Source organism: Astyanax mexicanus, chromosome 12, assembly GCF_023375975.1.
Source record: "Astyanax mexicanus isolate ESR-SI-001 chromosome 12, AstMex3_surface, whole genome shotgun sequence".
NCBI classification, from domain to species: Eukaryota; Metazoa; Chordata; class Actinopteri; order Characiformes; family Acestrorhamphidae; genus Astyanax; species Astyanax mexicanus.
Window position 1 is genome coordinate 40441301 of NC_064419.1, and position 20322 is coordinate 40461622.

Genomic DNA, 20322 nt, shown 5'->3' on the forward strand with positions numbered 1-20322 from the left:
TGAGTTTTTCGCAGCTATCTTCTTTTAATGATTGGGCTTCAACAAGAAATGTCTTCTTAAGAAACATTTTTCAATAAGGCCCAATCTGTAATCATATTAAATTAAACATTAAATCTAGTAAATTAGCCATTTACATTTATTATTTTAGAAGTTAACCTTCTGAACTCCTAGGGGATTAATTTCTGTACAGTTATACAGACCCTAATCAGTGTAAAGATACTTCTCAGGAAGAATTTGGAATAATACCTATTTTGTCTTCATTTTTCTTCAATATTATAAAATAAAACACTAAAGACAAACATGCATCTAATCTTAATATTTAACCTAGAAGTTTTGATTTATTCACAGCTATCTTTTAATAATTGGACTTCAACAAGACATTTCGTCTCAACATTTTTTTTTTCAATAATAAGGCCTAATTTTTAATCATATTAAATTAGACATAAACTCTAGTAAATCAGCCATTTAAATGTATTATTTTAAATGTCAACCTTCTGAACTCTTAGGGGATTAATTCCTGTACAGTTATACAGATCCTAATTAGTGTAAGGTGATCATAATATAAAACAAATTAGGAGCTTGGGATAAAAATAAAGAATAAAGATACTTCTCAGGAAGAATTTGGAATAATAACTATTTTCAGTATTATAAAATAAAGCAATAAAGACAAACATGCACATAATCTTAATATTTGACCTATAAGTTTTGACTTATTCACAGCTATCTTCTTTTAATAATTGGGCTTCAACAAGACATTTCTTCTCAAAAAAGTTTTTTCAATAAAAGGCCCAATTTGTAATCATACTAAATTAGACATAAACTCTAGTAAATCACCCATTCAAACTCATTATTTTAAAAGCTAACCTTTTGAAATGCTGGATTAACTCCCGTAGTCTTATAGATCCTATTCAGTGTGAGGTGATCGTAATAAAAAAGTAAGAACTTGGGATAAAAGTAAAGAATAAAGATCATTTTTAGGAAGATTTTGGAATAATAATTTTTCCTTAATTTTTTTTAAATTAATATAATGAATAGAGCAATAAAGACGAACATGCACATAAGGATTTCTTTCATAAGTCACTTTTGTTGGGGTTAACCCCCCTGCTATCCTGAGCAATTTTGTGTTGAAGATGTTTTAACACACCTGACCCAATTAATCAATTGATTAACATACCTGGGGTGGGTGTACCGGGGTGGGTCTATCCAATTGAAACGAGCCAATAGCCTAAGCTCTGTTGTGATTGGCCAGGGTCAGGCCTATCAGCTATATATGTGCATTTGATTTGGTGCAGGGTCAGAGGTTAAGGAGTAAGCTATCAGATGGAGGACAGGCGTTTGACTGAAGGCTGTAGCGAACGTAATGTTTGTAGGTAAGAAGGTGAAAAGTGGAGCACGTGTTTTGAATAGATTCATTTGAGTGGTTCTGCTATTGTTCTTGTAGCTTAGCTATATGTGCCCAGTTTACTGGCAACATTTGCATGTAGACGTTTTGACTGTTTTTTTCCCCTTAAGAAGATTTTCGTAAAGCAGTTTTTAGTAGAAGAACATCAATTCAGTTATTAGTTTGGAGGTCTTTGCTAGTAGAAAGTGAAATAAAAGTCATGCAGAACTATAAAAATAATTTAATGAATCTAACACATTTTAACAATGTGTTATCCATCTGTTTATTTGTGTGTAGATAAAAAAAAATCTGTTGAATTGAATGATGTGCAGCAAAATGTCACTACTCTAAAATATTTTTTTTAAATAGGTGTTTAAGAAACTGCTAATCTTTTTGCTCATATTGTCCAGTTCTAGCCATATCCTTTTTCTTTTACTTTTATTTTATTTTATATAAAATAAATCACATAACTGGAGAATTATTTTACTCAAACTTATGGGTTTTTTCAGTTTATTAAAAATAATGTATTCTTTTTTTTATGTATTTAAGACACAAGGTTCACCAGAAAACAGAACTTTTTCAGTTAAACATATATAAATGTATATTCCATACAACTGATTCTGTAACTTAATAGGTCAAACACAAACTGTACTCAGAAAAATGATTTATTATTATTATTATTATTATTATTATTATTATTATTATTATTATTATTATTATTATTAAAGCCCTCTCACGTCTGATTGGCTGATCCGCGCTTCCTGCGTGACGTTGGGAAGCCCCTCTGGCTGCTTTATGCTCCGCCCTTAACTCCGCTGGATCCAAGCAACTGAAACTTAACTTTAGTTACTGATCTAATAGACAGTTAATGCAGGATGGCTGACTGCCGGTTACCGAGCACGTTTTCGGGCAGGCGCGGATGTAATGCAGACGGGCAGATCTGCAGGTATGGTTTGTGTGGAGAGTTTAGAGACGGAGGTTTTATTTGTGTTTAAACTGAAGCTGCGCTGGAGCTCCAGCTAACCCCCCTAACCTAACCCAGCACAGAGACTTGTTTACATCCGGCTCTGCCCCACAGCTTCTGCTGGTGGGAGCGGAGCTCTGCGGTGGTGGTGTTTAATATTAGTAGTTGGATTATTAACTGATTAACTTTATTTGAAAGCGCTGCTGCCTGCAGTTACTGGAGTTTATAACGGTTACTGATCTCCTGCAGCTGCCCCCCCCCCCAACTGAACCCCTAAAATCTCCTATTTAGTAAAAAGTTGCATTTTCTTAAATAAGGTAACATCCTTACATATTTAATACATTTAACTCAATGTTACTTGACCAAAGAAAACAGTGATTAATATAGGGGACAGTTTATTAGAGAACATTTCATTTTAGTACGTGTCTAGGTTGATTGTTGAAGGCATTTGTAATGGTATGTATGTTTTTATTTATTTATTTTTTTTCTCATCCTTCTCTTCTCTCCCCTCATTCCTTTTTTGCTTCCTTTTCCTCTTCTCTCCTTCCTTCCTCCTTTCTCCACTCTCCTTGCTTCTCTCTCCTTCCTGTCATTTTCCTCTCCTCTTTTCTCGCCCTTCGTCTTTTTCTCCTGTCTTGTTTCTTCTTCTCGTCTCAGTCTCTCTCCATATTTTTCACTTGTGTCCTCCATCCCCCAACCCCCCCTTCCAAGAATTTGATTCTTCATTTCAGATAATTTATTAATGGCACAGCAAGTTGGTGTTATTTACTTCTGGTACAGTGTAACGTGTTCACACTTCTGTGTCAAAACAATGATATACACAATGAATAGACAACTAAAAAACAGAAATTTCAATTAATGACCTGGTTTAGTGACCGTACAGCAGTAGGGAAAACTGAGTCTGAGTAATTTTGTTGGTAGGAACCTGTAGTGCCTACCAATGTCAGTAGAGCCAATCTGCAGTAGCAGATTTTTTGAGATCCTTTTTTTTTTTTCCCCCCATCATGCTCATGATTGATATTTACTGAGCAGTTGGCCAGATACAAAAGCAGCATTTGGCCGTAGCAGTCATATGTGCTGAAGTTTGGGGAACAGACACCAGAAGGACTGCATGCTGATGGCAATCTGCTTCCTCTCTGATGCTGGAGAGTTTGTGTGACTGTTTGAATGTGCCAAGACTAAAAAGTTGGCCGTCATTGTTTGCCCTGTTCAAATGGCATTCAAGACATGACTTGACTTGTCAACATGTTTATGCAATGCATGCTTTTATTCCTCAGGCAGTTCATGAACGGGTCATGCAGGTACGGTCAGCATTGTTACTATCTGCATGAATGGCCAGCAGTGCCCTCCGCTCAAGTGTGTAGATACTTCCAGAAAGGAGGTTGCTGGTTTGGTGATAACTGCAGGTGAGTATCATCAGTTTTTGTGTGCTTTATGCCTTTCACTTTCTGTTGCAGGTGTTCTTAAGTTTGTCTGTTTCTTGTTTCCAATTCTAGGTATCTTCATATTCCTCATACAGCAAGTGAGGCATCAGGTGGTAGACGAGGTTCAGCACCAGCGCTCCATTCCTCTACGTTCTCTGGTCACACTTCAGCTGCTCGTAGGGGGTCTGAGCCCTTTGTCTTGGCTGCGCATGGTGAACGCAGCTCATTCCGCAGAGGGTCAGAGCCACTGATTACAAGTTTTCTAGGCCACCAACAGAATCTTCAACACCCAGCTGCACATATTGCAGAGGAGGAGGAAGAAGCTGCAGCGTCTGCTGAAGCGGGACCTGCGCGTCCCCTACAGGGTATTACAACAAACTGCTGTTTAGTGTAGCAGCCTGTGTGCAACTGCTAATTTATTTGGTACAAATGCTTAATCATTAGTTTCTTATATTAATTGGGTGTTTTATTAGATGGAACTTATACGGGTTCACTTGTAGGTTACTGTATTTGGCCCAAATGTTGCTTCACAACTTGTCCTGTTGGCTACTAACTGCTAAAGCTATGAACTGAACTGTAAACCACAAGGCAGATTATTCTATACTGTACAGGGATGACTGTTTCCATCAAACTATGTCAACAAGTCCCTTATAAACTTGATAAAGACTTATTGGGGGAAACTAACAGAACTGCTTCTTCAGATGAGGGGCGGCAGCCTGCAGGAAGTGATGGCGCTGGTCCCAGTCATTCACACAGCAGTAACTCCTTAGGAGCCATGTCCAACGCTGCTTCTGTTGAAAGTCAGGTAAGTATGGTGCCCAAATCTATTAAACAGGTCTGCAGTGATTCTCATTCTGACTGCAATGGATTATTCCTGTCCTATACTCACTATGGAGGTTTTCTGTGTACAGGAAACCAGTCTGCAGGATAGACTGGAGATCGGCGCTACAGCTTCTGCTGGGCAGGAGCGTACAGAAGCCTACCATCGAAGTAAAGAAGTGGTCTGCGGCATCTGCATGGACAAAGTTTATGAGAAGGCCACAGAGGGAGAAAGGCGCTTTGGCATCCTGCCGAACTGCAGCCATTCCTTCTGCCTCGGTTGCATCATGAAGTGGCGGAAGACCAAAGAATTCCAGGAGGACGTGATCAAGTAAGCCTGCCAAAACATGTTCAGTTTATGTGATTAGTGTATATGGACTAATGTTAACATGCTTTCAAACAGGGCCTGTCCACAGTGCAGAGTGAAGTCGTCCTTTTACATTCCCAGCAAGTACTGGGTCTGTGAGGGTGAGCCAAAGGCAGCACTGATTGCCTCCTTCAAAGAAAAGAGCAGGTAAAGTGTTTATCTTTAACACTAATGAGTCACGCAGGATAATTTTCAGTAACTACCTTGATGTAAATGTCTGGGCTTGCACTGTTTAAGTATTGCTTAGGCTTCCACAATATCTGTGGTTGGTTTTGTTGCAAAAAGTTGTTGTACTGTCTAAAACTTCTTCCCCTTCTCTTTATCCAGCAAAGTAAAGTGCAATTTCTTCATGCGCCATGGGTGCTGCCCTTTTGCAACAGAATGCATCTTCAGCCATGAGCTGCCACCTGGGCACAGACCCCAGCGTAGACCCTCAAGACCCAAGGTAATGTAATTTTTTTCAGTGACCTTGATCACCGCTTCCCAATCCCCTTTAACTACTGTTACTTGTTGCTTAATTCAAAAGCCTAGTTTCAGTAACGCTAGCAATGTCTTCTTTTGCCCCAGCAGAATGTTGCAGAGTCGCTGGACCCTCGGATTTTGAGCTACTTCATTGCCCTGACGCTTTTGGATGACGAAGACTTTGACTTCTTCTTCTTCCTTGATGATGCTGAAAATGAGCCATGATCATCCTTGCCGTTCAGGGGCTCATGCAGTCTTGGATTTTGGGTTCTGGGGGAAAATAATCTAAAGCAATTAGTTGCACTCATTAAGGGTAGTGTAGGAGGGCAAAATCTTTTGAGCTGCAGGTTTTGTTCCTTCTGCGTTGGCTGTTTCTGGTGCTATTTTGGGCTGGTTATCAGTGTTTGTTTAGCCATGTCAGATATACTACAAAGGACTGTTAACGTTTAAATGCATGCGGTTATGCCTGTCCTCAGATCTGACCAGAGGAAGCACGGTTAAAGCATTTGCCCTAACTTGAAAAAAGGTGACCATAATTTCACTGTATAATACTTGATACTGCTTTAATAACTTTGTAAATTTGTCTGTGTAATCTTTCCTAACTCCATGTATACCTCATACTTTTTGCACCATTTTGTATCCATTTGAAATGAGATTTTAATGCAATGTCTTCAGTGAAGTTTTATGTGTTTAGACTCTGCCACTAAAGCCACTTCTGTTCTTTTCTTGTTAAACTAAACACTTCTGGCCAGAAAATAGATTTAGCCTCATACTTGGCTGGATGGTAGTAGTTCAAAAGAGTCTTAGTCTGGCTGAGTAAATCTAGTCTACAATGTTTAAACTGTTGGCAGGCTTTTGATTTTGTGTATATTGCACAGTTGACTGGTACAACAAAGACTTGATCACTATAGCTTTTTTTTATTGCTTGTTTTGTATTTGGTTAAAGAAAAGTGAAAAATAAAATGTTATTTGCCAATAATTTGCTGTACTTGCAATTTATTTTACATTCAGTAATTTGTGTTTTACAGAACACTAGTGTTCTGTTAATGGTAGTTCAGAGTGAATCTTAAATGTATTGGTGTTTGTATGAAACTTCAGTAACTATACCACAGGCAAATTCCTTTGGTGCGCAATCAGGTTGATCAGAACTCAAATCAGGCAATCAAATTCTTATGCTGAAGCATTAAGTGTTCCTTTCATTGAAACCAAGGGTCTTATTCCAACTTCTGAAACAACCCCACTTAGACAAGCACAATTCTCCCAAACTCTTCCATCAGATTGCCAGAGAGAAGCATGATCCTCACTCCAGAGAATACATTCCCAATGCTCTAGAGCAGGGGTCACCAACCTTTTTGAACCTGAGAGCTACTTCTTGGGTACCAATTAATGCGAAGGGCTACCAGTTTGATACACACTCATGAAATTACAACTTTTCTCAATTTACCTTTAATTATATGTTATTAATAATTAATGACATTCATCTATGTGAAGACACAAATCAATATGCAACACTATTTTTATAAATCTCTGCAATTGTTTACATTTTATATTATATTATATTTTAATATAATATTACATATATTACATTATATTGTATAATATATAAACTATAGGATCTCTAAGCTAATATTAATCTAATATAATCTAAAATTACACCAATGCAACTGTGATTTAAAAAAAAAAAGAATAGCAACAAAAATGCTATTTTTAGACCAGGTCTGCGGGCTACTCATAAGGTCCTTGCGGGCTACCTGGTGCCCGCGGGCACCATGTTGGTGACCCCTGCTCTAGAGTGTGCTTTACCCCACTACATCTGATGCTTTGCAGTGCTCTGCCATGAAATCTAATCTGAAGGCAATGTGAAGTTGAGACTCTTCAGCATCTACTGACCCTGCTCTGTCTTTTTACATGTCCCACTTTGTTATACCACTGATGGCTGAACTAGTAGAAGCAGTCCACTCAGAAGTGATTGGAACAAATAAATTGAATGGTTTGGATGGGTGAGTGAATATTTTCAGAAGCTGTTAAAAATGCAATTATCATCTAACAAGAAGTGCAACATACTGTATATCGTAAATAAAGTGCAATAGTAACCGTGGCAGTTGGTGTAATTGGTAAGAAATTTACAAATATCTTGAATGGTGGGTAACCGGGTGTCTGTAATGAGTTGGGCTGTTTTCACCACATTTTATTTTATTTTATTTTTTTAAATCATAAATTTTTATGATTATGCCTGGCTGCATGTGGTAAATTCACCTACACCCTCAGCTGATGAGATCATTTTAGGATGATGGCCTTTGTGACTAGAAAGTGCTTATTGTCCCCATAGCCACATTTTTCAAGTTTTTGCCAATTCTATGCTAAACTGTCCTCAAGACTGAGTAGAGTCCCCTGGCTTATTGATTTATTAATAATTATTAATTTTTGTAATTTATCCATTTGTGTAATAAATTGCATGATACAAACTTTTATCATTTTCAGATTTGGGTCTTCTTGAAAAGATTAAAATAGCTTTGAATATTTTAGATAAGTATAATGTGCATGCATATACAGTGATTTTTTTTTTTTTTTTTTGAAAATGCATTCAACCATTTCTTTAAAAAAAAAACTTTATTGAGAGAAAATCAAAGAAATTAGTGGACCTGCTTTTAAACATACTTTTTAAATGTCACATGAGTTTTGGTAAAAGGTCTGAGAAAAATGTAACCATCTTGTAAAAAAATAAGTAAAGCTGTCTGAGATTGACCGGTACATGTTTTGATCAGTTAAATATGTGTGTTATAGTTTTCTAATAAAGAGTTTAAAAAAAGATTTAAAAAAAGTTTTAATAAAATAAAAGTTTAGTTTGGAAGAATAGTGAATGAGTTAATGAGTGAATCCTCCTGAAAACACTATGTGTATACAGGTCTACCAAACACTAGATGGAGCTGTTGGGATAGTATATGCAGAGAGCCTGATCTCTGAAGAAGAGGAAATACAAACAAACAGCGCGGTCTGTCTCTCTTCTTCTCTTCTCTTCTTTCTGCTGTGCTGACAGAACTTTTTTTCAGCCTGTGAATAAACACAGCAGCAGCACTGTAGCGCTGTGTAACGCCGGTTAAAGCAGGTGTAACCCTGGAGAGCTGCAGGGCGGCGATATGTCGGCTGTGCTGCTGCGGCGGCTCCCCGCTCCCTGCCGGCTGCTCGCTCAGGCTTTACTGAGCGCAGGAGCGAGTGGAGCTCAGAAGGTGGTGGTCAGACTGCGGGCGGTTAATCCGCTCTTCTCCCTCTCAGCTTTTCTACAGAGTTTATGTGAAGACGAAGCGACGCTGGATGAAGACACTCAAGAACTCACCACGTGAGTAGACCAACTAACTTTAGGACTGAGCATCCCCACCATCAGCACCAACACAGTCCAGTGAAGTAATTATTGTACTAGAAATTAGCTTTTTTTTCTTTGCATAATGTATGGCATTCTGCACCAATAAAGATGTATCCCAATTTTTTTCTTAGAGGATGAGACATTAATTTGAACAAGCAAACACACATTTTTTTTTGTTTTTAGCGATATAGTGCATTTCCATAAATATTTCCAGTAAAAGCAGGGCAAATGTATAACTTGCTCTGAGAAAAGTTTTCTTAATCCATTTCCTACATCAGAGACATTTCATTCCTACATTTATTATTTTTTTCAGTTAGTATGTGCACTCAAATAGAATGTGCAGCTAGCAAATTATTAGAATATATATCCATATACATCTAAGTTATATGTATGCTGGTAAAGTGAATCCATATTTACAAAGGCTAGACTTCCAACAAAACCTCTTAATATTTAAAAAAAAATCCTGAAAGTAAATGTATTAATAATTGAACTGCCTAAATAAAGCTTTTATTTTTTACTATTTTATGTTCAGTAGGGCTGGGCAGTTTGGTAAAATATTTGATCACAATATTTATTGCATGTTTAGAAGATATCAGAATACAAAATGCGCCAGTAGCAGTTTATATACAATTGGATCTAAATACTACCCCATATTTAGTAGTTTAGTTTCGGTTTCAACTGGGATTAATGCACACTCCGTAATCAACTGGCAAATCCACTGATCATTTATCACATTCATCGAAGTGACAATGTACACAATAAAATATTGTCATATTTGAGTCTCTTAAATATATTTTTAATACAAAAACTGCTATTTGTTTTTTTTTATTTGGACATCCATGAGTGTTGTATGGGTAATTTTATCTCATTTTATCCCCACTTTTTTATTGTTAGCTTTATTGTAAAAAATAGGCTTTTATTGTAACATGACAGAATTCTGATATTTGTAGTAAGACATTTCTACAAACAACATGTAGTAAGAGAGGCTTAATGAAGGGAGGAAACATTTGAACTAAACTGTATTAAATTTTGATAGAAATAAATTATGTTTTCACTGCTGAAATCTCTTTCCATATGAGATACACATGCAGATCATTGTACTGATTATGATCTTGCTTTTTTTGTTTGTCTTACATTGCAGAAAGCCACTGGTGTGCTTGTTTTCTGACGCTTTCAAGACTGATCTGCTCTGCTTTTTGCACCTTGTCCATTCTTGGGCTCCACGGTATAGTGTTCTCTCCCTTCTCCACTGTCTGGATCAGGATAAGAAGCGAAAACCATGGATTCAGACCCTAATTTATCAGCTTCACAGAGACATTGGTCATGTGGAACATGAGGAAAAAAGCCTTCTGAGCTCAGAGTGTGTGGAGCGTCTGAAAGGCCTGTGTGACCGATTTAAAGACCCTCAAGCAACAGGAGGAGGCTGGAAAGACTACCTGAATGAACACAGGAGGGAACTGCATGCAGATAGTGAGGCAGATTCTGTGCAGAAGAAGAGAAAAAGTGAGGTCTTGGATCAGGATATGGAGACTGATTTGAATGAGCCCCACACCAAAAGGTTAAAGACAGATTTGCCAGACATTGAGAAAGCTGAGGGTGAAAAGGTGGCTGAGGGTGAAAAGGTGGCTGTGGATGAGGAGGCAGTTGATGAGGAAGCACTGCAGCTTTACAGTGGTCCAGAAAGAGCTTCTCAACAGAAAGAGCCACAGGAAGGTCCTTTAAGTGCCTTGCCAGACAATATAAAGGTGAAGTGGAAGTGTACAACCTACAGCATTTGGCTTATTATATTTGTGCAGATTCACATTTGCATGGCTTAAGCAGTATGATGTGTGGCCTAAAATAATATCACAATATTTCAGGGTGTGTTTGCGATAACTATTCCTGGTAATATTTAATTTTTTTAATTGATTTTGAGACTACACTACTTAAACATAATTATTTACTTTTTTCTTTAGTATATATACTACAGTTTTATACATTGAGTAGAAACAAAGAAAACATTTAAACGGTAAACAGTAACTTACTAAGTCCCATATAATAATAGTAGTAGTAGTAATAATAATAATAATAATAATTAATAAATAAATAAATAAATAAATAAATAAAAATCAGTAATTGTTTGTTTGTTTCAGGCTGCTGTTCCTTTGCTGAAAGAATTATTAGAGTCTGAAACAGAGGTAAGAGGAGCTACTGATTTTTTTTCCCTAAAATAAATAATTTTAATTCACTTCCTTACTTTTTTTTCTTGTTTTATAGTGGAATGAGAGCTGTATGGCTACACTGAAAATACTGAATGAATGTGATCCCAAAGAGGTTGGAACTTAAACCCACACTGTGCACTTTACTAAGACTGTGTAGGACCTTCTTTTGCTCTCAAAAAACCCTTAATTATTCCTGACTGGATTCCACAAAGATTCTTGTGCATCCAGGAGGGTGCTAACCAGTTTGAGACAACTTTTGTCTTGTGACATGGTTTGTTTAACCTGCTGGAAATAGCTGTTTGACCAAAAAGGGATACACATGGTTAGGAACAATACTCAAAAAATTAAACTGTATCATTACAGTGATGATTGCTTGTCATTAACCGTCTTAAAGTGTGCCAAAAAACCTTCCCACACCATTACACCTCCTTCGCCTCCACCAATATCTTTTGGAATCCAATAAAACTTAAGTCTGATTTGAGAGCAAACAAACGCACTAACGAATATTGGTGTTTCAGAGTGTTTCCATGTATTTGTGTATAATGCTGATCATTTATTTTTAATCTCTTTCTTCAGATGGAGACACTGTGTGGAATTCTGTGTTTAGCTGAAACGCCTGAGCAGATGTTACCTCACTTCTGTAGATTTCTGCTGGCTCTGACTCCAGATCTTAGCCACAGGGCTGCTTCTATCATTATCAAAAACCTGCTACTGGGCAAGGTGAGCACTTGCATAGTTTACAAATTTCATATTCAAAAACAGTTTTTTATGAAAAGTCTGATTTAAACAATTTACTAATTCAAGCTAATTTCTTAGCTAAACTACCAAACTTTATCTTTAGCTAGATCTTTAGTGGTTTGTAAAGAATTGTCTCAATCTAGACACTTAAATTAGATTACAGCGTGTCTTTTGGGTCACATGACAAACAATGTCCTTATCAAATCCAGAGTGAAAAAACAAAAGTGTGAGGGTCAAGGAAGAGCACCAAAGGTTAGTTACTGATGCCAACCTCAGTACCACAGCCACACATGCTGAAATATTTGTGATGACTGGACACAAATCTTGAGCTGATTATTTGTAAGTAACAGTACGGGCAGTCATCTTCAACAGATCTGATTTGAGAAACAAATATGATTTCAACATGGATATGATTTTGAGCAGTTTGAACATGGATTAAGGGTGCGTTCACCTACTTTGTTTGGTTTGTACTTTCAGACCTTTTAGTTTGATCTGAATCAAAGAAGCAGGTGTAAAATGGGCCCTTAACTACGGTCCAGACCAGGAAGTTGTTTCAGTCTTTAAACAATCCAGTGGAAAAAGGAACTGGTGTTGTGCCAAAAATTTGACTCCCCTTGCAACTGAGCTGTATGCACAAAAACGCTATACTGGGAATTCATTTATTTATTGTAACAGTAGATTAACCCTTATTTATAAATAGAAATAAAAGGAATCTGAGGAGAATCTTTTACATTCACACATATATGCCCATATACGCAACGGGGAGTTTTTTTACACAGAACTGGAATTTGTTCCAACACCTAGCAAAGCAGCTCGGCGAAGTCATAATAAAGACATATTAATATGAACTATAGAAAAATGCAGCACACGTAGCTGATGATGACAGGATATAGTAAAGTTCCTTAGTCTGCTCACTAAACTACAATGTGAAACCAAAGCTAATCAGACCAAATATAGACAATGTTACAAATGCATAAACTGTGGCTGTGGACTCTGGTCTTTACAAAGCTGGAAACATGACACTGCATTTTATACACAGATTGAAGGTTGTAATAAGGTGTGACATTCATCTTTAGAATGCTTTCTTTATCACTCTGTATTTCTATCACTATCTCAGGTTCTGTCCCTCACTGAACCAGCATCCCGCTCTCTGGTCACTGCTGTAACGTCACTCTGCAGTCAATACCCAAGACCAACCTGCCAAGCTCTTATTGAGCCAGTTATAAAGGAGGGACGGACAGGTGTGTAGGATATTTGTCATCTTATAAAGGATGATTCTAAGCTTTATGAAGTTACTGTGTATCTATGGTCCACCTCAATCTATGTCGGTGTATACCTGTATATTTTTACAATTTGTTATAAGTGGTAAAACATATGCATTATATTCATATGCATTGATGTATATATTTTTATATATTTATACTATTTTTATATTATTTATATTTTTTTATATTGAGTTTTCCAAAGAAAGAAACAAAATGCACCATCACACTGTGGTAAAACATAAAGAAAAAAACTAGAAAGACTATAAAACCCAATGATTGTTGCTGATTTGCCCTCCAGGTAGCGCTCAGGCTGAATTACTCTGTCAGCTGGTAAAGGACTGCCTTGAGCCACATCACAGACTTCTTGTATTTGAGTGAGTCAAAGTCTATATATAGAGATTTGTGTGTGTGATATATAAATAGATCTCTATATGCATTTTAAGCTAATAAAAAAAAACACTGGTTTAAATTAAACCATTATTGATTTTTATTTTTCAGGATGACCCTCGAGGTATCCTGGAATGAGAGTTTGTTGTCAGTCATCCATGCCTTACTGGAATTGAAGGTAGGTCTTTTTTTATTACATTTCTTTCATTATTTTATTCATTCATCAGTTGTTTGTGGAGTATATAGTTTTCTTTGTTGTAGTGTGAGTTTTTATGTGCTTTTATTTTCTTTTTATAGATTGAGCTGAATGAGGGGCTTTTCTCCCTCTTTACTAAACAGCTGAGCAGCCAGTCACCACACTTTTCCAAATCCATGAAGTTCTCTAAGATGATGCTGACTGTGCTGACAAAGTTCCAGTGTCATGTGAGTTAAATAAGCACAATAACAGACTAGTGTATCCAGACTAGTGTATTCAGGCCTTCTCCTAGAATCACAGATTACAGGTGTTCTTACTTTGGCCAAAAATAAATAATTCTTCTTATTACGTACTAATAAATGTGTAAATGATTGCTGTTGCCTAGTATGATAATAACTATTTTGACTTATTAAAGTGATGTTCTGTTTCTCTGATGTATTTTCAGGTGAATGCAGCATGCCATAACACACTGTCTTGCTGTATCTCTTACAACGAGACCTTCCTAAAGAAGTCCCTCCAGGGTGCTTTAAAACGTATTACTCAGTAATGTTAATTATTGATGTATAGATTTGTTATAAATAAAGATATTTTCTATATCTGCTCAAATGTATTGTTGCTGTAAGTGTTAATAAATTAATACTTGTATACATGTCTGATTTTCTGAAACAGAAGATTCACTTCATCATTAATTAATTTCATGATGAATTAGCTTTTGAGGTCTTCAAACTATATTATAAAGATATGATTTGATTTGATTATGTGCGAAAAAACTGAAGAGGTATATATATTGTTATTTTTGTATATTTTATTTAATAATTATATTTAGCAAACAACCATAGCAGTGCCATTTGTGTATTGCATGCAAATTGGACTGTATTACAAATCTACCTCTTCGCAACTTTACAACTGATACTCTCAAACACATTAAGAGGCAAGAAATTCAAGTAATTAACTCTTGATGAGTTCAGCACAGCTGTTAACTGAAAGCCTGAATTCCAGGTGACTCTAAATCATAAAGCTGACTGAGAAAATACAGCCAAGCTGTAATCAAAGCAAGAGGTGCTACTTTGAAGAATCTAAAATATAAAACATAGTCTGCTTTGTTTAACACTTTTTTTGTTTATTAAATAATTTAATGTTTCTTTATAGTTTAAATCACCTTAATATTGATCTAAAATGTAGAATAATTGTTATATAATGTGTAAAAAAAACAAGAAGTCACACAGCAAATTGAAAACCCTGTCCTGAACATACAGATTACAAATAAGCTAAAATATATTGGGAAAAAAATAATAGATAAATTAATAATAATAATAATAATAATAATAATAATAATAAAAATAATAACAATAATAACAATAATAATAATAATAATAACAATAATAATAATAATAAGTAAGTAAATAAATTAAAATTAAATGTATTGCATTGTATATCCAATAAAGTCACAAACCAAATAAAACTTTTTCCAGTTATAACTCAATAGAGAATAATAATGTAATAATTTAATATTTTGGGTGGCTTGATAGTCAGAAGTAAAATATTTAGAAAAAATGATCCCATACTTACCATGGAATAATTGTATTTTTCCATTCATACATCATGGTTTTAACCCACAATAAGATAAAAGCATCAATTATGTGCTCACTGAATTTATTTGATTCAGATTTTAACTTGTTATTAATATTCAGAAATGGGGTTTGGGCTCTTATTGGATAATATGCCACAACAAAGCCCCGGAAGCCCGCGCTGAGGTGACAGGCGCTTATATTTAGCGTAACTTCCTTTCCTCCTTCCTTTTTCAAGCTCCGTGTGGAAGGAGACGGCAAGCCAAAATGAGGTGCGGTTAAAAATGCGTTATAACTCCGTTATTAAAGTGTTTTACTTCACTAATTTTGCTTTTGTACAAAGAATAAAGTCGCACGCAGTGTTCTGGCTGTTTGTGAAGGTGGAAATGTTGAGATAATGACCCTAAATTAGTCTTCTTATCTCCCGCTCTCAGTGACCCACCGGCGGCTAGCACAGCTAACCGCCGCCGCCGGAGCGCTTCCAGCTATAATCCATAGAAATCCGCTCACATTTCAACTTCATACACTGATATAACTGCTTATTACTGAGCGATACTTATTGTAAATTAGAACTAGAGCATTATTTTACACTGGATGATCGTTGTTTAGGTATTAACTTGATCAGATACGCTGGTGGGGTGTCACACAGTCAGTCAGAAGGGAGTACAGCTACAGTCCAGCAGCATGTAACGTTATAGATAAACCTGTGATTTACTTTTGTGTTTTTCTGTTTTTATAAATACAGCAAGGTCTCAAGAGACACGTTGTACGAGGCGGTTCGGGAGGTCCAGTCTGGCTCCATTGCTAAAAGGAAAAAGTAAGAACTCCGTACTTTTATTTCACTACGTTTTATTTCACTTTATGTTCATCTGTAATGTGTCCGGTGTGGAGGTGGGCAATATTGCGAAAATATAACATTGTGGTGTGTGTCATGTTCACAAGTCTGGACCATATGGCAAAAATCTATCACCATAAACTAGTGCATCTCAAAAAATGTATTATCATAAAAAAGTTCTTTTTTTTTTAAGTAATTCAGTTCAAAATTTGTAAGTGGTTTATTATATAGATGTCTTGCCCACTTAGTGGTCTATTTTAAATGTTTTTTTTATTTTCTTTTCTGTTCATTATCACTTTTGAATATTTTATAAGTACTTTTGGCAGTGTGGGCAGTGTGCCAAGTCCTGCTGGAAAATTAAATCTGCATCTCTACAAAATTTGTCAGCAGAGGGAAGCATGAAGTGCTGTAAGATTTTCTGGGAAAACACTGCACTGACTTTGGACGTCGGTTCATGTTGGTCCACTGTGTGTTATATCAAGTCCAAAATTGGATTTAATTTTTTGTTTGAGGTGCACTAGTATTTGTTTATTCATTTATTTTTTGGGGTCAATACCATATAATTCTGATCTCAATATGAACAGTATAAGAGCAACAATCCTAGAGCTGCTGGGTGGTATGGAAAGTATTAATATTTAATACACAGTATCATATATAAACTCAGATAAAATGTATCAGCAGAGGTAGTTTCTGCTGTTCAAATGCTCTTTCTGTAATCGAATGTACAGAAGGGTTGATTGTATAAGTTTTGATATACTTGATATGCTTGTTAAAACAGTATGAAAATGTATCAAGATGCAGTAAAATATCAGTATTCTGTCCAGCTCTGTTTACGTATGCTGCAGTATGTGTTAAAACTGACTGCTAACCTAGCTGTTCAGTGTGAACAGAGAGAAAGGAACCAGTACTATCTAAAAAAAAAAGACAGATTTTTAGTTAGTTTGGTGCTTTGCCTTTTTTATTTATTTTTTTTGCTTACTTTATAACAAACCTTTTTGCATTTTGCGAAAGCGTATTGTATTGTGGAAGAGGCTGTGTAAAAATAAAAAAATATTGATGCACTTGGTGGAGTGTCTTGCGATACTGTAGCGATTCTCAATCTCAGTATCGACTTAAGATTGAACACAGTGTTCAATTACAAATATTTGTAGGTGAATAAAAGAACATCACACAACCAAAGCATTACACAAAAATGTATATTGTAAATATTGACCTTTGTGTTGCTGCATACATACCACTTGTTGATGTGGCTCTCTGGACTGTTATTTGCAAGTAATTAGATTAGATTTGTTTCTGGACATCAAACATGTTCATGTTTTTTGTGTTAATGAGGTTGTTTCTGTAACAATTAAAATTAGAACTTTTATAACTCTGGATTTGATGGTTGTGTGAGTGATAAATCTTATTTTAGCTGTTTGAGGGTCCAGACTGAGAGACACTTGAACAAAAGTAATTGTAACTACATTTTTAAACCCAACACAGTATGTGGTTTGGTTTGGTTTTGCAAAATATGGCATTTTTTTGTGATTCCTGGCTGTCTACATGATCAAAAATCAGATGTGTCAAAAACTTTGACCTGGCCTAGCAGTCTGGGAATGGCCAAATCCATCACACAATATATATTATATTATTATATTATATTATATTACCCATCTCTGGTCAGGTCCTTTTTCATAAAGTATTATCAATGACAAACACTGACACTTCTCTTTGTTATATTAAATTGTCTGAGTCCTCTTGTGTGTTAAATACTGACCAACCTGACTTGTTACTTCACAGGTTCTTGGAGACGGTTGAGCTGCAGATCAGCTTGAAGAACTATGATCCCCAGAAGGACAAGCGTTTCTCAGGCACTGTCAGGTTCGGACCTTTACTGTTTCACCCAACCTTCTCTCTGCCTGTATCCTACCCTGCCTAATAATAACTTTATTTAAATAAGAAACCAGTCTGAGCTTGAACTTGAGCTATTTAGGCTGACTAGAGACAGGCAGTGGAGAACAGCTCTGGGTAGTCTGCTGCCTCCTAGTCTAGGTTGGTACAGCAGACGGACCCCTACCCTGGGTCTTAAAACATGAGGGGAGGCTAAGGGTGGGGGCATACGTGCTCTCGTCCCTTAGCCGACCATTTTACTGTATGACTGTGCTGTCGGCTCCTGATGCCAGCCAACGCGGTATGGGTAAGACTCCTCCGTTCTGCATCACCTGGTATGAGAGCACCAGTCGTCTTTAGTTATTATTAATGTTTTTTTTTTTTTTTCTTGCTTTGCTCTTTGCAGGCTGAAGACCACCCCTCGTCCCAAGTTCTCAGTGTGTGTTCTTGGTGACCAGCAGCATTGTGATGAAGCCAAGGCAGCTGAAATCCCCCACATGGACATTGAGGCTCTCAAAAAGCTGAACAAGAACAAGAAGCTGGTCAAGAAACTGGGTGAGTTTTGCTTAATGGCTGAAGAAAATTAATTTAATTTATTTTAAGTGCATTAATGAATTAATTGATAAACTCAAATAATGAATAACTGATTCAGGGTTCCTGCGGGTCCTTAAGTCTTAATGTCTTAAATTAAAATCTTGATAAGGTCTTAAATTGTCTTAAGTTTACTGTAAATTTGCTGTAGGTATTACATTTTTAGATGATTTGTTTAATACCAGTGGGAAAGCATATACTAACATTAGCGGCGAGTTACTGATGAGAGAACTAAGGTTAGCGGAGAGCTAGCTAACACTACTGGGGAGATGACTAAGGTTAGCATAGAGCTTGCTAACATTAGCGTGAGCTAGCTAACATGCTAAAGAGTTTTGCATCACAGAACAATTTTTAAAAGATAATTTGATAAATGGAAAACGTTAAGTTTTAATTTTCAATACAATACATTTTGATTTCTACTTCAGAAGTTATGACTACATTTTTGTCCATTCAATTATATTATTGAGGTCTTAAGTTCTTAAAAAGCATTAAATTTGACATTTTAAAATGGAGCAAGAACCCTGTGATTTTTCCCAAAATTTGAAGGTTGGATCTAGTAGTAGTTTCAGCCATAATGTTTTTATATTATATATATATATCCCTGTTGGGTTTTAATGAATCAAATAACTGAAAATGTCTCTTCTGTTCTTTACAGCTAAAAAATACGATGCCTTCCTGGCTTCTGAGTCCCTGATTAAGCAGATTCCTCGTATCCTGGGTCCTGGTCTCAACAAGGCTGGAAAGTTCCCCTCTCTGCTCACCCACAACGAGAACCTGAACACCAAGGTGGATGAGGTCAAGTCTACCATCAAATTCCAGATGAAGAAGGTATGAGGTTATTTGTGTAATGTGGTGTAAAGATTTGCTTTTTCTGTAATAGTGATTTGAGCTTTGGTCAGTTTTAAATGTAGACTCAATAAATGTCAGTGCTTCAATTTAATATGTGCCTCATGGAACAGTTTCAGGATGAACTTTTTATTGACTTCCATTAAAACCGTAATGTTCTGCTTCTCTTGTAAAGTTTGAGAATTTTGTTATGACTGCCAAGATGTGTGATTGCTGAAATTAATGTATTAATATCTTTTGGTGTTTGATGTCCTCAGGTGCTGTGTCTGGCTGTGGCTGTGGGCCATGTGAGGATGTCTGAGGATGAGCTGGTGTACAACATCCATCTCGCTGTGAACTTCTTGGTGTCTCTGTTGAAGAAGAACTGGCAGAACGTTAGAGCTCTGTACATCAAGAGCACCATGGGAAAGCCTCAGCGTCTCTATTAGAGACTCTGTACTTTGCTTTTCTATAATAAATGTGGATTAATCCAAATCTTGCTTGTCGTAGATTTTTTTTTCCCTCCTTGCTTCTCTTAGCATTTTGAAGTAAACATTCATATTAAAACAGCTTAGAAATCATCACTAAATAGTAGGGATGGAGAGTAAGGCCCTAAAATATGAACACTGTTTTTGTGATACTCTTGTCTGACAAGTGTTTTAATATTTTTGATGAACGTCAGGAATGTACAGCTGCAACAAAATAAATTTAGTACAATAAATATTCCAATTTCAACTTTAAATAGAAAAAATATTTTTTTTTAAAGCAATTGCTTTTTAATTCCATTTTTTGTAAGGTAGCAATACTGTAACAAATAATGTAATGTGTTTAACATGGTGCAGAATAGCAAGTACATGCTTATAACCTGCAAACATTTGTGCAAAAATACCCTTTAAGGTGATCAGTAAATAGTAAAAAATTAAATGTACTATTGTAAGGAGCAGTATAGCCCATCTAAGCCTTTTGCATTACAAATAAAGACTAGATAAAAAAAAGAATGCTGGTTTTAATGGTTATATGAATAAGTACTGTTGTCTTTCTAAAGTAATTACTTTGAGTTGCGACTTAC

The 20322-nt window shown here is 36.2% G+C and overlaps 3 protein-coding genes across 5 annotated transcripts; all 3 read left to right on the top strand.

Moving 5' to 3' along the window:
• The first annotated feature begins 1265 nt into the window (after positions 1-1265).
• On the top strand, positions 1266-6396 carry mkrn4 (makorin, ring finger protein, 4). 2 transcript variants are annotated; one of them, XM_007231911.4, is made up of 8 exons: positions 1266-1370; positions 3623-3751; positions 3842-4134; positions 4471-4574; positions 4681-4919; positions 4992-5102; positions 5283-5400; positions 5526-6396. In XM_007231911.4, the coding sequence occupies exons 1-8, from the start codon at positions 1321-1323 to the stop codon at positions 5640-5642; spliced, it is 1161 nt and encodes a 386-aa protein (XP_007231973.3). In that variant the 5' UTR covers positions 1266-1320; the 3' UTR covers positions 5643-6396. The 2 variants fall into 2 exon arrangements, with proteins under 2 accessions (XP_007231973.3, XP_007231972.3); XM_007231910.4 differs by lacking the exon at positions 1266-1370 and adding an exon at positions 2172-2327.
• A 1962-nt stretch (positions 6397-8358) lies between these two features.
• Positions 8359-14210, top strand: fance (FA complementation group E). 2 transcript variants are annotated; one of them, XM_015600943.3, is made up of 10 exons: positions 8359-8754; positions 9920-10523; positions 10911-10955; positions 11035-11091; positions 11556-11699; positions 12835-12958; positions 13281-13356; positions 13481-13547; positions 13667-13792; positions 14011-14210. In XM_015600943.3, the coding sequence occupies exons 1-10, from the start codon at positions 8555-8557 to the stop codon at positions 14110-14112; spliced, it is 1545 nt and encodes a 514-aa protein (XP_015456429.3). In that variant the 5' UTR covers positions 8359-8554; the 3' UTR covers positions 14113-14210. The 2 variants fall into 2 exon arrangements, with proteins under 2 accessions (XP_015456429.3, XP_022526783.2); XM_022671062.2 differs by lacking the exon at positions 11035-11091.
• Positions 14211-15304: 1094 nt separating this feature from the next.
• On the top strand, positions 15305-19748 carry rpl10a (ribosomal protein L10a). The gene is made up of 6 exons (XM_007231915.4): positions 15305-15405; positions 15879-15950; positions 17748-17828; positions 18244-18392; positions 19084-19256; positions 19532-19748. The coding sequence occupies exons 1-6, from the start codon at positions 15401-15403 to the stop codon at positions 19700-19702; spliced, it is 651 nt and encodes a 216-aa protein (XP_007231977.1). The 5' UTR covers positions 15305-15400; the 3' UTR covers positions 19703-19748.
• The last annotated feature ends 574 nt before the right edge of the window (positions 19749-20322 follow it).

Coding starts and splice junctions, on each gene's coding strand:
- fance (XM_015600943.3), top strand. CDS start 8,555: ATGTCGGCTGTGCTGCTGCGGCGGCTCCCCGCTCCCTGCCGGCTGCTC. Junction 10,524..10,910: donor CCTTGCCAGACAATATAAAG/GTGAAGTGGAAG, acceptor TGTTTGTTTCAG/GCTGCTGTTCCTTTGCTGAA. Junction 12,959..13,280: donor TATAAAGGAGGGACGGACAG/GTGTGTAGGATA, acceptor TTTGCCCTCCAG/GTAGCGCTCAGGCTGAATTA.
- mkrn4 (XM_007231910.4), top strand. CDS start 2,257: ATGGCTGACTGCCGGTTACCGAGCACGTTTTCGGGCAGGCGCGGATGT. Junction 4,135..4,470: donor ACCTGCGCGTCCCCTACAGG/GTATTACAACAA, acceptor CTGCTTCTTCAG/ATGAGGGGCGGCAGCCTGCA. Junction 5,401..5,525: donor GTAGACCCTCAAGACCCAAG/GTAATGTAATTT, acceptor TTGCCCCAGCAG/AATGTTGCAGAGTCGCTGGA.
- rpl10a (XM_007231915.4), top strand. Junction 18,393..19,083: donor GAAGCTGGTCAAGAAACTGG/GTGAGTTTTGCT, acceptor TGTTCTTTACAG/CTAAAAAATACGATGCCTTC. Junction 19,257..19,531: donor TCAAATTCCAGATGAAGAAG/GTATGAGGTTAT, acceptor TGATGTCCTCAG/GTGCTGTGTCTGGCTGTGGC.